Source organism: Aethina tumida, chromosome 5 (assembly GCF_024364675.1).
Source record: "Aethina tumida isolate Nest 87 chromosome 5, icAetTumi1.1, whole genome shotgun sequence".
NCBI lineage: Eukaryota > Metazoa > Arthropoda > Insecta > Coleoptera > Nitidulidae > Aethina > Aethina tumida.
The window spans coordinates 1928578-1942713 of NC_065439.1; the positions used below are offsets into that span (position 1 = coordinate 1928578).

The window sequence follows — 14136 nt, forward strand, 5'->3', positions numbered from 1 at the left end:
TACGCCACTTTATTATCTTCATTGAGACCTCCAAAATGTTGCTAAATGTAATGGCCTTTTATTTGTTATTCAACTTAGGTCAACAAACTGTTTATACAATAAGTACTTACTGAAATTGTTGGAAAATCCATTTTGCCGTACCAACTAATAAAGTTAGTTTTCTTGAGAACTAGTTATTTTAATATTAAATCCGGCGTAAAGTTGTAAATATTTAATTTTAAATAATAAACTTGTGTTTGTTTTGTTGTTGCGTACCTAATAGAAAACTGTTGTCACTTACAACTGCATTTTCCATAAACTCCAACAGATGTCGCCAATGGCAAAATCGTTTCGAAATGTCAAATAATTGTCACTTTTGTTGATGTAATGGGGAAAATATGCACATTTTATCTTATTTATCGGGCGATATCTAGTTTTTGAGCACCGGTTGCGGAACGTTTTGCTTTGCTGATGCTATAAATAATTAAACGAGACGCAAAATGGCCAACACAGGCGTACTACCCTTCGTCCGTGGGGTGGATTTCACCCGGAACGATTTTAGTGTACGTAAGCCCCGGTTAAAACTTTATTGAGGCTAATTGCGTGTATTTACTTTAGGGGGACAAATTTCCCGAGGCAGTGAGCTCCATGACTGGTGTGCAATGGCTAAAATTAGACAGGACTAATTTAAACGAGATACCGAAGGAAATGGGTAATTTAATGAAGCTCGAGCACCTGTCCCTTACACGAAACAACTTGGAGAAGCTCTATGGGGAACTGACTGAGTTAAATTGTTTACGTAGCCTCAACTTAAGACATAATAAGGTTAAGAGTTCCGGTATTCCGCCTGAACTGTTTCATTTAGATGAGCTTAGCACCTTAGACTTAAGTCACAATAATTTAAAGGAGGTGCCTGAAGGCTTAGATAAAGCCAAATCACTACTAGTCTTAAACTTGAGTAAAAATCAGTAAGTTTTAACTGAATTAAGCCAAATTGAGGGTGTCACAACAAATTGCTTTTTAGTATCGACACAATTCCCAACTCACTATTCATAAACCTGACTGATTTGCTATTTTTGGACCTGAGCGACAACAATTTGGAAACCTTGCCCCCACAAACAAGACGTCTGGCCAACTTGCAGACGCTCATTTTGAACAACAACCCCATGGGGCACTTTCAGTTGAGACAGTTACCTTCTTTGGTCAACTTGGAGACCTTGCACCTGAGGAACACCCAGCGAAACCTGAACAACTTCCCCATGAACTTGGAGAACTTAACTCTGTTGTCGGACGTCGACTTAGCCCAGAACAACTTACCCAAAGTGCCTGATGCTCTGTATTCCTTGCCCAACTTGAAGAGACTGAATTTGAGTGAGAACGAAATTACTGAACTGTCAACAGGTATGACCCGATTTATAAAAAACATATTGAAAGTCCAAATAAATAAATAATTCATAGTTTTTATGGCATGCAACAATTGTTATTTGTTTCTACTTCAATTGCTAATGCATTTACCAATTACCATGTTAAATAGCCACTTTCTACATTCCTGTACATACATTAAATAATAACAATCTGTGTGTGTTATAGCTGTTGAGTCTTGGCAGAAATTGGAGACCTTAAATCTGTCGCACAATCAGTTGACGGCCTTGCCGGCGAATTTGTGCAAATTGGGCACGTTGAGGAGGTTGTATGTGAATGACAACAAGTTAGATTTCGAAGGTATACCCTCAGGTATCGGCAAGTTGGGGTGCTTGGAGATATTTTCGGCTTCCAACAATCAACTGGAGATGATCCCTGAAGGACTATGCAGGTATTCATTCACTAATTACGTACATAAATAACTGTTTTATCTTATTTGAAATAGACAGGTTTATTTAATAACTTTATTGTTTCAGATGTGGCTCGTTGAAAAAACTGAACTTGAGCTCAAACAAGCTGATAACACTGCCCGATGCAATCCACCTATTGACTGATTTGGATGCTCTGGATCTGAGGAACAATCCGGACTTGACAATGCCACCAAAGCCGTCCGAAATGACCAGGGGGGCCGGGCTGGAGTTCTACAACATCGACTTTTCGCTGCAGAATCAGTTGAGGTTGGCCGGGGCCAACGTTCCTGCACCCACACCAGCACAAAGTAGTTTTTAATCGTAGTTATGGGTTCTTATTAATAATGGACGTTTTCAGACGCCAGTAAAGATCCGATTGCGCGTAAGCTGAGGCTGAGGAGGGGACGCAGGGACCACGAGGAGGCTGACCAGGATCAGGCGAAAATATTAAAAGTAAATATTTATTGTTGTTTTACACACGGCAATTATATTGTCAATTTCTAGTACTACCAACTTGTAAACAAATAACCTAACCTTAAACTAAGTCATGTTGTCCACACTGGCGGAAAGTTATTCTGTTTATAAACAATACAAATTAGATAATAAGACGCTTTATAAATTGTTGTGTGTGAAACAGCAATTAGATTTTAGACCTGTTTTGTGAGAACTATATATTTAATACACAAAAAGTAGAAAGTATGGAAGAGACAACCAAAAGTAATCCTTCCGTTGTAGGGCATGAAAGACATTGCCAAGGACAAAAACAACAGCCTGAAAGAGGACGACGCCAAGGCGGAATCGCTCAAGTACACGACCCCAAATTTTCACACTAAACAATTTAATTAAATCTAATTTTTAGGCCCAAACGTTGGGACGAGACATTGGAAAAGCCCCCGCTGGACTACTCCGAGTTTTTCGAAGAAGACGAGGGCCAAACTGAAGGTTTAACCGTTTGGGAGATCGAAAATTTCTTGCCCAACCGCATCGACGACATAGCCCACGGCAAATTCTACGAGGGGGACTGCTATATTGTTCTGAAAACTGAGTTCGACAACAACCAGTCAGTGTCCTGGAAGATCTACTTCTGGATCGGTGCTAAAGCTTCAGTAAGTAAACTCGATTGCATTTATATGGTAATTTATTAAATGCTGTGCTTGTAGTTGGATAAAAAGGCTTGTTCGGCCATCCATGCAGTTAATCTAAGGAATTACTTGGGGGCCGAGTGCCGCACCATCCGCGAGGAGCAAGGGGACGAGTCCGAGGAGTTTCTGGAGCTGTTCGACAAGCAGATAACCTACATCGAAGGCGGACGTACTTGCAGCGGCTTCTTCACAGTGGAAGAAAACGTATTTAACATTCATTCAACATAAACATTCTTGAGTTAATTGCTAATCATTTTTGCCCCTCAGAATTTCGAGACTAGATTCTACAGAATACACGCCGCCGGCCAGTCCATTCATTTGGAGCCCGTGGCCGTGTCCTCCGAAGTTCTGGACCCCAGATACGTGTTCGTTTTGGACACGGGCAGCAAGATTTACCTGTGGATCGGCAAGAAGGCGAAAATAGCCTTGAAGTCCAAGTCCAGGTTGATGTGCGAGAAAATCAACAAGAACGAACGCAAGAACAAGGCGGAGATCCTGACGGAGGCCATGGGGGCGGAAAGTGTGGAGTTCTGGACCGCCCTGGGGGAGCCTGACGGCGTCAAACCCGAGAACCCACCTCAGGTAACGATTGATTTTAATTGAGAAAGTTTAAGTAGTGCCTGAATGTTTTTAGGAGCACGTCGACGACAATTTTGTACCAGTACCGCCGAGGTTGTACCAAGTACAACTGGGAATGGGCTACTTAGAGTTGCCACAAGTTGAGGTGCCCCATGGAAAATTGGTCAACACTTTGCTCAACAGTAAAAACGTTTACATTCTTGATTGTTACTTGGACGTTTTCGTTTGGTAAGCTTAGAAATACGGCTGTACGACCCTCTGGAAGCTTTATAATGTTCTTTTTAATAGGATTGGCAAAAAGTCGACTAGATTGGTGAACGCAGCAGCCGTCAAGCTTTCGGAAGAGCTCTTTAACATGATCGACAGACCGGATTATGCCCTCGTCACACGCGTCAGAGAAGGCACCGAAAACCAGGTGGTCCCCCACATCAGTCACACCATTAACACCATATTATTGTTGGTTATTATTACAGATATTCAAGAGCAAGTTTGTGGGCTGGGACGAAGTGATAGCGGTGGACTTCACACGTACCGCCGAATCGGTGCAGAAAACCGGCGCCGACCTCACCAAGTGGGCGAAGCAACAGGAGACGAAGGCCGACCTGACCGCCCTGTTCACGCCTCGTCAGCCGGTGATGCCGTTCGCCGAGGCGCAACAAGTGATGGAGGAGTGGAACGAGGACCTGGAGGCGATGGAGTCGTTCGTGTTGGAGGGAAAGAAATTCGTGCGGTAAGATTGGCGTTTTGACGCCGGGATTTTGTTTGATTCGTGCTTGATGCCGCAGGTTACCCGAGGACGAACTGGGTCACTTCTATTCCAAGGATTGTTACGTGTTTTTGTGTCGTTACTGGATACCGGTGGACGATGGGGAGGACGGGGATACGGTCGACGACGCCGACGATTTTCAGTGTGTCGTTTACTTCTGGCAGGGCAGGGAGGCGTCCAACATGGGCTGGCTCACGTTCACGTTCACCCTCCAGAAGAAATTCAAGGCTTTATTTGGTGATAAGCTTGAAGTTGTCAGGACACATCAGGTATTTTAATATTTTTCCAAATTGTAATAAATACTAATAAGACTTTTTTTACCTTTGCAGCAACAAGAGAACATGAAGTTCATGGCGCACTTCAAACGCAAGCTGATCATCCATCAGGGCAAAAGGAAGCAGAAGGAGAAGAACGCCGTCGAATTCTACCACCTCAGATCCAACGGCAGCGCCCTTTACACCAGATTAATTCAAATAAAACCGGACGCTACCCAACTTAATTCAGCCTTTTGGTAATTTTCAACAAAACTTATTTACTTGCTTCGTTATTAAAGTTATATTGTTTGACCAGTTACATCCTGAACGTGCCTTTCGAACACGAGGACGAGGCAGGCATCGTGTACGTGTGGATCGGCTCAAAAGCCGACCCCGATGAAGCCCTGCTCATCCAGGAGATCGCCGAGGAGTCGTTCAACAGTCCGTGGGTCAGCCTCCAGGTCCTTGCCGAGGGTGAGGAGCCGGACAACTTCTTCTGGGTCGGACTGGGAGGCAAGAAGCCCTACGAGACCAACGCCACCTTCATGGAGTACACCAGGTTGTTCAGGTGCTCCAACGAGAAGGGCTATTTCATCGTTTCGGAAAAGTGCTCCGACTTTTGCCAGGACGACCTGGCCGACGACGACATAATGATCCTCGACAACGGGGAGCAGGTGTTCCTGTGGCTGGGCGCCAAGTGCAGCGAGGTGGAGATTAAGCTGGCGTACAAGTCGGCGCAGGTCTACATACAGCACATGAGGGTGAAGCAGCCGGACAGGCCGAGGAAGTTGTTCCTGACGCTCAAGAACAAGGAGTCGAGGCGGTTTACCAAGTGCTTCCACGGATGGGGTGAACACAAGAAGCCGCCGGAATAGATGCGGAAATGTAACGAGGCATTGATGCAACCACAATATTGAAATTTAATTTGTTAAAACTATTAATTATTGTACAAAGTTATAGTAAAGTCTTTTTAGTGGTGCGTTAATTTCTTGTAAAACACTTCGGTTGACAATCACTACTTAACTGATGTACAAATGTTTTAGTTGATGCTTTATATTATTTTAAATAGTAACAGTATTATATATGATTTGGATTTTATTTATAAGAAATGGTTTATTTATGCTTGTATACTTACCCATTTTTAATAAATTATAATAAATAAAATTATTTTTATTGGTTTATCACAATTTTATTGGTAGGTAAGGTATAATAATATTTAAATTAATTTTACTTAGCAAAATGTATATACATATAATAATTTAAACAAACAAATTCATCCCAAACAAAAACTAAAATTGTACAAAAATATATTTTCTAATTTCGATGTTCGATTAAAAGTTATATTTATTAAATCTATTTATCCATGTCTGGTTTCATGAATAGCATTAATTAACTGTGTCTACCTTTTAATCATCAATTCCACTTAAATTAGACCTTCTTTGTTTAGATTTCCATTCAAATACAAATGATGCCAAATTTATTACCGAATTTATCCTTCTTGGGAACATTTGATGTGTTCGATTAAAAATTGTATTAAATCTATTGATTCATCTCTAGCCTTTTCAATAGCAATCATTAATGGTGTTTTTCTATCCTTATTGTCATCATCAATTCCACTTAAATTGACATCTTCAAAATGGGACATTAACATATTGGTAACAGTTTCTAGATCTACTTCATCTAGATCTTCATTCAAACAAAAATGATGCCAAATATTATTATCGAATTTGTCCTTCTTGAGAACATTTGCTGTGTGTTCGATTAAAAATTGTATTAAATCCATTGATTTATAAGTAGCTTTTTCAATAGCAATCATTAATGGTGTTTTTCTATCCTTATTTTCATCATCAATTCCACTTAAATTGACATCTTCAAAATGGGACCTTAACATATTGGTAACTTTATATAAAATATATTTATCTAGATGTCTATTCAAACACAAATGGTGCCAAATATTATTACCGAATTTGTCCTTGTTGAAAACATTTGCTCCGTGTTCGATTAAAAATTGTATTAAATTTATTGATTCATCTCTAGCCTTTTCAAAGGCAATCATTAATGGTGTTTTTCTATCCTTATTGTCATCATCAATTCCACTTAAATTGACATCTTCAAAATGGGACATTAACATATTGGTAACAGTTTCTAGATCTACTTCATCTAGATCTTCATTCAAACAAAAATGATGCCAAATATTATTATCGAATTTGTCCTTCTTGAGAACATTTGCTGTGTGTTCGATTAAAAATTGTATTAAATCCATTGATTTATAAGTAGCTTTTTCAATAGCAATCATTAATGGTGTTTTTCTATCCTTATTTTCATCATCAATTCCACTTAAATTGACATCTTCAAAATGGGACCTTAACATATTGGTAACTTTATATAAAATATATTTATCTAGATGTCTATTCAAACACAAATGATGCCAAATATTATTATCGAATTTGTCCTTCTTGAGAACATTTGCTGTGTGTTCGATTAAAAATTGTATTAAATCTATTGATTTCCAACTAGCCTTTTCAATAGCAATCATTAATGGTGTTTTTCTATCCTTATTTTCATCATCAATTCCACTTAAATTGACATCTTCAAAATGGGACCTTAACATATTGGTAACTTTATTTAAAATATATTTATCTAGATATTCATTCAAACACAAATGATGCCAAATATTATTATCGAATTTGTCCTTCTTGAGAACATTTGCTCCGTGTTCGATTAAAAATTGTATTAAATCTATTGATTTAATTCTAGGTTTTTTAAGAGCTATCATTAAAGGTGTTTCTCCATTGTCATTTTCATCATCAATTCCACTTAAATTGACATCTTCAAAATGGGACATTAACATATTGGTAACAGTTTCTAGATCTACTTCATTTAGATCTTCATTCAAACACAAATGATGCCAAATATTATTATCGAATTTGTCCTTCTTGAGAACATTTGCTGTGTGTTCGATTAAAAATTGTATTAAATCTATTGATTCTTCTCTTGCGTTTTCAATAGCAATTATTAATGGTGTTTTTCTATCCTTATTTTCATCATCAATTCCACTTAAATTGACATCTTCAAAATGGGACCGTAACATATTGATCCTTCTTGAGAACATTTGATGTGTGTTCGATTAAAAATTGTATTAAATCTATTGATTTAATTCTAGGTTTTTTAAGAGCTATCATTAAAGGTGTTTCTCCATTGTCATTTTCATCATCAATTCCACTTAAATTGACATCTTCAAAATGGGACATTAACATATTGGTAACAGTTTCTAGATCTACTTCATTTAGATCTTCATTCAAACACAAATGATGCCAAATATTATTATCGAATTTGTCCTTCTTGAGAACATTTGCTGTGTGTTCGATTAAAAATTGTATTAAATCTATTGATTCTTCTCTTGCGTTTTCAATAGCAATTATTAATGGTGTTTTTCTATCCTTATTTTCATCATCAATTCCACTTAAATTGACATCTTCAAAATGGGACCGTAACATATTGATCCTTCTTGAGAACATTTGATGTGTGTTCGATTAAAAATTGTATTAAATCTATTGATTTAATTCTAGGTTTTTTAAGAGCTATCATTAAAGGTGTTTCTCCATTGTCATTTTCATCATCAATTCCACTTAAATTGACATCTTCAAAATGGGACATTAACATATTGGTAACAGTTTCTAGATCTACTTCATTTAGATCTTCATTCAAACACAAATGATGCCAAATATTATTATCGAATTTGTCCTTCTTGAGAACATTTGCTGTGTGTTCGATTAAAAATTGTATTAAATCTATTGATTCTTCTCTTGCGTTTTCAATAGCAATTATTAATGGTGTTTTTCTATCCTTATTTTCATCATCAATTCCACTTAAATTGACATCTTCAAAATGGGACCGTAACATATTGATCCTTCTTGAGAACATTTGATGTGTGTTCGATTAAAAATTGTATTAAATCTATTGATTTAATTCTAGGTTTTTTAAGAGCTATCATTAAAGGTGTTTCTCCATTGTCATTTTCATCATCAATTCCACTTAAATTGACATCTTCAAAATGGGACATTAACATATTGGTAACAGTTTTTAGATCTTCTTTATGTAGATATTTATTCAAAGACAAATGATGCCAAATATTATTATCGAATTCATCCTTCTTGAGAACATTTGATGTGTGTTCGATTAAAAATTGTATTAAATCTATTGATTCTTCTCTTGCTTTTTCAATAGCAATTATTAATGGTGTTTTTCTATCCTTATTTTCATCATCAATTCCACTTAAATTGACATCTTCAAAATGGGACCGTAACATATTGATAACAGTTTTTAGATCTTCTTTATCTAGATATCTATTCAAACACAAATGATGCCAAATATTATTATCGAATTTGTCCTTCTTGAGAACATTTGCTGTGTGTTCGATTAAAAATTGTATTAAATCTATTGATTTAATTCTAGATTTTTTAAGAGCTATCAATAAAGGTGTTTCTCCATTGTCATTTTCATCATCAATTTCACTTAAATTGACATTTTCAAAATGGGACCTTAACATATTGGTAATAGTTTTTAGATCTTCTTTATCTAGATATTCATTCCAACACAAATGATGCAAAATATTATTACCGAATTTGTCCCTCTTGAGAACATTTGTTGTGTGTTCGATTAAAAATTGTATTAAATATATTGATTCATTTCTACCTTTTTTAATAGCTATCATTAAAGGTGTTTCTCCATTGTCATTTTCATCAGCAATTCCACATAAATTGACATCTTCAAAATGGGACCTTAACATATTGGTAACAGTTTTTAGATCTTCTTTATTTAGATATTTATTCAAACACAAATGATGCCAAATATTATTATCGAATTTGTCCTTCTTGAGAACATTTGTTGTGTGTTCGATTAAAAATTGTATTAAATATATTGATTCATTTCTAGCATTTTCAATAGCAGTCATTAACGGTGTTTCGCAATTCTCATTTTCATCATTAATTCCACTTAAACTGACCTCTTCGAAATGGGACATTAACATATTGGAAACATTTTTTAGACCTTCGTTACCTAAATTTGTATTCAAACACAAATGATGCCAAATATTGTTTCCAAAATTGTCCTTTTTTAGAACGTTTGCTCCGTGTTCGATTCAAAATTTTATAAAATTTATTGATTCGTTTGTGACTCTTTCAATACCAAGCATTATCGGTGTCAATCCATTTTTGTCTTCCCCATTAATTCCATTTGTTTGATCTTTGTTAAAACGAGATATTATTTGTATAGCAATAATTCTTTTATTTTCATTACATAGATGAGGATTAATACATAAGCAATGCCAAATATTATATTTATTTTCGTCTAAGCATAATAAATTTGTTTTAGGATAATTAATTAGTATAGAAATAAACTCAACCGTTATGTTTGACTTGGCACAATTTAAAGCTACCATTAAAGGCGTTTCTAATTCATAATTTTCCTTATTTATATAGTTTTCATCGTGTGATTCAAGAAATTTCTTTAAAACTGAATTAATTAAATTATTCGAATCTAATTCTATATTGCTGGCCAGTTTGTGTAAAATTGTTTCTTCATATGTGGAATGATTAATGTCTTTCGCTCCCCTTTCAATTAACATTGAAATTAACGATGGATATTTTCCTTTATTTTCACATGACTCCTCCCACTTCTTAACTGCAACTTCTAACACGGTTGAATTAAACTCTCCTGCACTATAATTCTCGTTAATGTTAAATAATTCCTTTTCTAACAACGTTTCCACCATTTTCCTACTTCCATGTTCAGCACAAATGTTGATTAGAGAAAAGTCCATGTATAATTTTATACCTAAATAATGTGAAACCTTATGGTAAAAATTTTCGTGAACAATCATTTCATTAAACAATTTACTTTCATGTAAGTTAATAAATATGTTCTGATAATCAAATATAGCAGATGAAAGTATTAATTCGACTACAACTTTTTCAGCTTGTACAGACAAATCTCGTTGAAAATATGAAATTAATAATTCAAGAGTTTTAAAGGATCGAGCATTTATGGCGTATTCAAATGGATCACGGCCCCACTTGTCTTTGGCATCATACATGTTATTCTCTTTTAATTTTTTTAATAATCCTACGGTTATTTCTTCTGGAATAGTAAATTCTGTACATATTTTTGTCAAAAGTGGTTATTCGGTGCGATTATAATAAAATATATCCCATACTGATCTCTTAGTGTAAAACATAATAATGAAAGATGCAAACAGTTAAAGTTTTCTAGAAGTGTTTGCAACTTATGTGTTCTTGTCGATATCACTATTTCCATATCTAAGAACAAAAAGGATTTTATTACAGAGATATTTAATTTCGCTTCATCAAAGCCGTCGAACAGTAAGACGACATTTTTGACTTTTACGTTGTATTCAATAACACTTTCTAAAAATTCCATTTTTTGTTTGTTATCTTTATCAATTGCCAATTGTGTGGCCAAATACTTGATGTAGGTGTCTCTATCTTGTGTAAGTTGATTCATTTCTTCGTAAGTTGCTCTTAAATTGAAATATAACGGTAACTTTCTCATTTCAAATAGTTTCTTTTAAAGTTTAAACTCCATTAAATAGGACTTCCCCATTCCCGCATCTGCAGAGATCACTTTTACTAACGAGTTTACGTTGTTTATTATTTCATCTTCATCCAGCTCCATTTTTTCGAAATATCCACTGGATTTTGACTTTTGAAAATGTTGTGTCGAATCTCTTATTGTTTCTTTTTGGTCGTATATTTTATATTTATCTCCAAATTTAACAAGACAACAATAATCTTTCTCAATTGAGATAACTTTTTTCTTGGTTTCAGTTATTGACCATTTAGAATTAACGATGGAAACATTTTTATATTGGGACTGATTATTAAGATATTCTTCCAGGTCCAGTTTAGAAGCATCATGGTGAATCACAAATAAAACATCGAACATTTCAAATATCGATTCTGTTACCAAAGTGGTCTCTAATTTACGTGGAATATAAATATCTGGATAGTTCGTTGTCTCTTTATTAATTAACGAATTGTTTAATAAAGAGAGTAAAATGATCGGAGTCACTTTCTCTAATGATGAACCTTCTTTTCCAATAACGTCTTGTAATTTCCGTTTATTTGGTCCTATTTGTATGTCAACATTTTTCAAAAAGGTATCTTTTGTTTCAGGAGTTGCATCTTTGAATAAAGATAAGTTGTCGAATTTGATGACATTTATTGGTAATTCTGTTTGGTTTTCTTCAGCAATCATAACAATGGGTCCTTCGTCAGTCATCATTTTATTTATACAATAGTCGATGTGAGTCTTGTGTTTGTTATAATCAACCACAATAGGGCATTTCCCAAATTGCCAGAGTGCAACAGATAAATCTTCGACAGTGTATGGTCGTTTTTTAGTTAACAATTTGTTTTTTAGGTCGTCATCTTTAAAGAGTTTATCAAGATCATTTTGAGGTATTTCACATTTATAATTAGTACTAAACTTACATTCTGATTTGTTTATTATATGTTGTCTAATTAAAGTTACAAATAATTCTCTATATTCTTCAGTCACTAATAACAGCTTGTTGTTTTGGAAAACAATGTCAAACAATTTCAAAGTGGCGACGAAAGAATCGTCCAAACAAAAATATGAATTGTGATCAAAAATAATGGCAGGTTTTAAAATACATTCGTTGAGAACTGATAGAACGTCATTTTTGATAAATGGTTTAGTTCTTCCAACAACAGCCCGATTGAAATAGTCAAGTATCGTCTGAAGTTGTTCTTTGTCTAGTTTCGTTTCGAAATTGTTTGATAACGTTTCGATGTCTTGGGTGGCACAACACTGTCTTGAGAAAACGTATAAATCTTTAAAAAATGCGGAAGTCTGATTTGACGCATTTCGATTTTCCATTTGAAATATTTCACCTTTGTTAGTTCTTGTACTAAATTTGTTTAATTTCGATTGACTTGCCTGAATTGCTTTCATGTCTTTAGGTGTGAGCACATTTGCATTTGAAAAAACAATGACCTTAATTTTAAAACCGTTTTCTACCTGCTCTTTGTACTTCGGTAAAATAATATTGTTGTAAGTTTTTTCGTAGTCTGCGAAGTTAATAGTGACGTTTCCTCCTTCCACTTTGTGTTTCAGCTGCACCAAAATCAATTCATCATCGGTCAAGATGACCACGTCGTCCAAGTTCCCATGACCCTTGGCGTTGTATGTGATGCGTGGGTTCTTTGCACCGTAATCCTCATCCAGAGCGCAAATGATGGCAAAATGGGTTAGAATGAGGATTTCAAAGCGATCGCCCAATTTAGCTGCTTTCTAAAATAGTACCTTTCTGTAATTTTGTGTATGAATCTTTTTTAATTTGTGTTAATTTCTATGATGAGTGTTTTAATACACCTCAGCCATTTGTGAGTAACTTTTTCAAAGAAAAATTGAATTGTATAAAGGGCTTCCAATTGACCTTTTACCTTTTCTGTAGGTGACTCTAAAGATTGGATATTTTCTATCCATTTCAGTCACATCGTGATGGAACCCTTTATCTTGTTTAACTCATTTCTGAGAAGAAAATCAAATAATTGAAGAGTTGGATGTTAATTAAATTGAAATGAGTGAGAATCAATTGAAGCATTTCTTATACCAATTTCTATGCTGCAATCTTGAGGTAAAATATAAAATAAATACTCACCCCGTCCCCTTCAAGGATAACTGGATTTGGAATATGTTGCTGTAATCGACAAATAAATTAATTAGAAAATTAATAATTTAATTTTCTTGATGTCATTTTATTTGTTACAACCATCAATTATTTTTGAAGTTTAATTATAATTACATCTATTTGAAATTTCAATTAAAAAGATGAGGAAATGAGCCAGTCAGGCACTTTTAAATGTGCCAATTAGTTTCATAAGTAAATCTTGAATATTTCTATTTGGTTCCAACATTCGCGCATGCGCCTTAAGATCAGATTATTGTTTGAGTGGTAGGGGAGCTGTGCCGTGCCTCTACACAATGAGATAACATGAAATAGCAACACAAACGAAGTTCCCGAACATTACCGATTTTGTTCATTATACAATAATCAATCAGGGGCGAGTCACATCATTGCAATAAAGTGTCGTCCGATTAAATGCGAAGTATACCCGTAAAATTTAGTAAAATGTCTAATTTAAATAAGATATATTTAAATATAACTATATATTATATATAATATATTATAATTCATATTTTAGCCTTTACAATACTATATTTTATTTTAAAAAGCTGTGATTATTGTGCAGATGCAGATTTCTCAATATGAAGCAAACCAACAAATCCCGAAAACTTATATTCAATGGACTCGGAATATTAAAATGAAAGTTAGAGTCCTACAATAGAACATCAGAAGCTTTAATAGTAACAGGTACAATCCAGAACATAAACCATTGATAACAATACTAAATGAAACTTGGCTTAAAACAGAATATAACATTGTAATATAATACCTGACACAATCAAAAACTTTAATTCTATGATGACTAATGAAATTAAATTTGTTACTAAAACAAAAAAAAAACTCAGCACCCGGA

General features: G+C 34.8%; 2 protein-coding genes across 6 annotated transcripts; one reads left to right on the forward strand and one right to left on the reverse strand.

Annotated features, from left to right (window-relative positions):
* The first annotated feature begins 355 nt into the window (after nucleotides 1-355).
* On the forward strand, nucleotides 356-5537 carry LOC109605278 (protein flightless-1). Its single transcript, XM_049967062.1, has 16 exons — nucleotides 356-542; nucleotides 598-947; nucleotides 1004-1380; nucleotides 1570-1792; nucleotides 1878-2119; nucleotides 2170-2264; nucleotides 2547-2617; nucleotides 2671-2917; nucleotides 2972-3157; nucleotides 3221-3535; nucleotides 3588-3760; nucleotides 3821-3947; nucleotides 4006-4262; nucleotides 4318-4567; nucleotides 4628-4809; nucleotides 4869-5537. Exons 1-16 carry the CDS (start codon nucleotides 480-482, stop codon nucleotides 5425-5427), a joined length of 3717 nt encoding a protein of 1238 aa, XP_049823019.1. The 5' UTR covers nucleotides 356-479; the 3' UTR covers nucleotides 5428-5537.
* Nucleotides 5538-5735: 198 nt separating this feature from the next.
* On the reverse strand, nucleotides 5736-10663 carry LOC126265492 (transient receptor potential cation channel subfamily A member 1 homolog). 5 transcript variants are annotated; one of them, XM_049967065.1, is made up of 2 exons: nucleotides 6351-10663; nucleotides 5736-6110 (listed from the first exon to the last, which is right to left on the reverse strand). In XM_049967065.1, exons 1-2 carry the CDS (start codon nucleotides 7662-7664, stop codon nucleotides 6042-6044), a joined length of 1383 nt encoding a protein of 460 aa, XP_049823022.1. In that variant the 5' UTR covers nucleotides 7665-10663; the 3' UTR covers nucleotides 5736-6041. The 5 variants fall into 5 exon arrangements, with proteins under 5 accessions (XP_049823022.1, XP_049823021.1, XP_049823024.1 ...); XM_049967064.1 differs by having other exon boundaries at nucleotides 5736-6435; nucleotides 6676-10011; XM_049967067.1 differs by having other exon boundaries at nucleotides 5736-6915; nucleotides 9334-9978.
* Nucleotides 10664-14136: the final 3473 nt, after the last annotated feature.

Excerpts from the sequence above, each read along its gene's own strand:
- LOC109605278 (XM_049967062.1), top strand. The coding sequence starts at position 480 with ATGGCCAACACAGGCGTACTACCCTTCGTCCGTGGGGTGGATTTCACC. Across the intron at positions 543-597 it reads TCACCCGGAACGATTTTAGT|GGGGACAAATTTCCCGAGGC; the intron begins GTACGTAAGCCC and ends TATTTACTTTAG. Across the intron at positions 3,761-3,820 it reads TACTTGGACGTTTTCGTTTG|GATTGGCAAAAAGTCGACTA; the intron begins GTAAGCTTAGAA and ends TCTTTTTAATAG.
- LOC126265492 (XM_049967063.1), bottom strand. The coding sequence starts at position 9,581 with ATGTTAATGTCCCATTTCGAAGAGGTCAGTTTAAGTGGAATTAATGAT. Across the intron at positions 7,156-9,093 it reads ACTATTACCAATATGTTAAG|GTCCCATTTTGAAGATGTCA; the intron begins GTCCCATTTTGA and ends CAATATGTTAAG.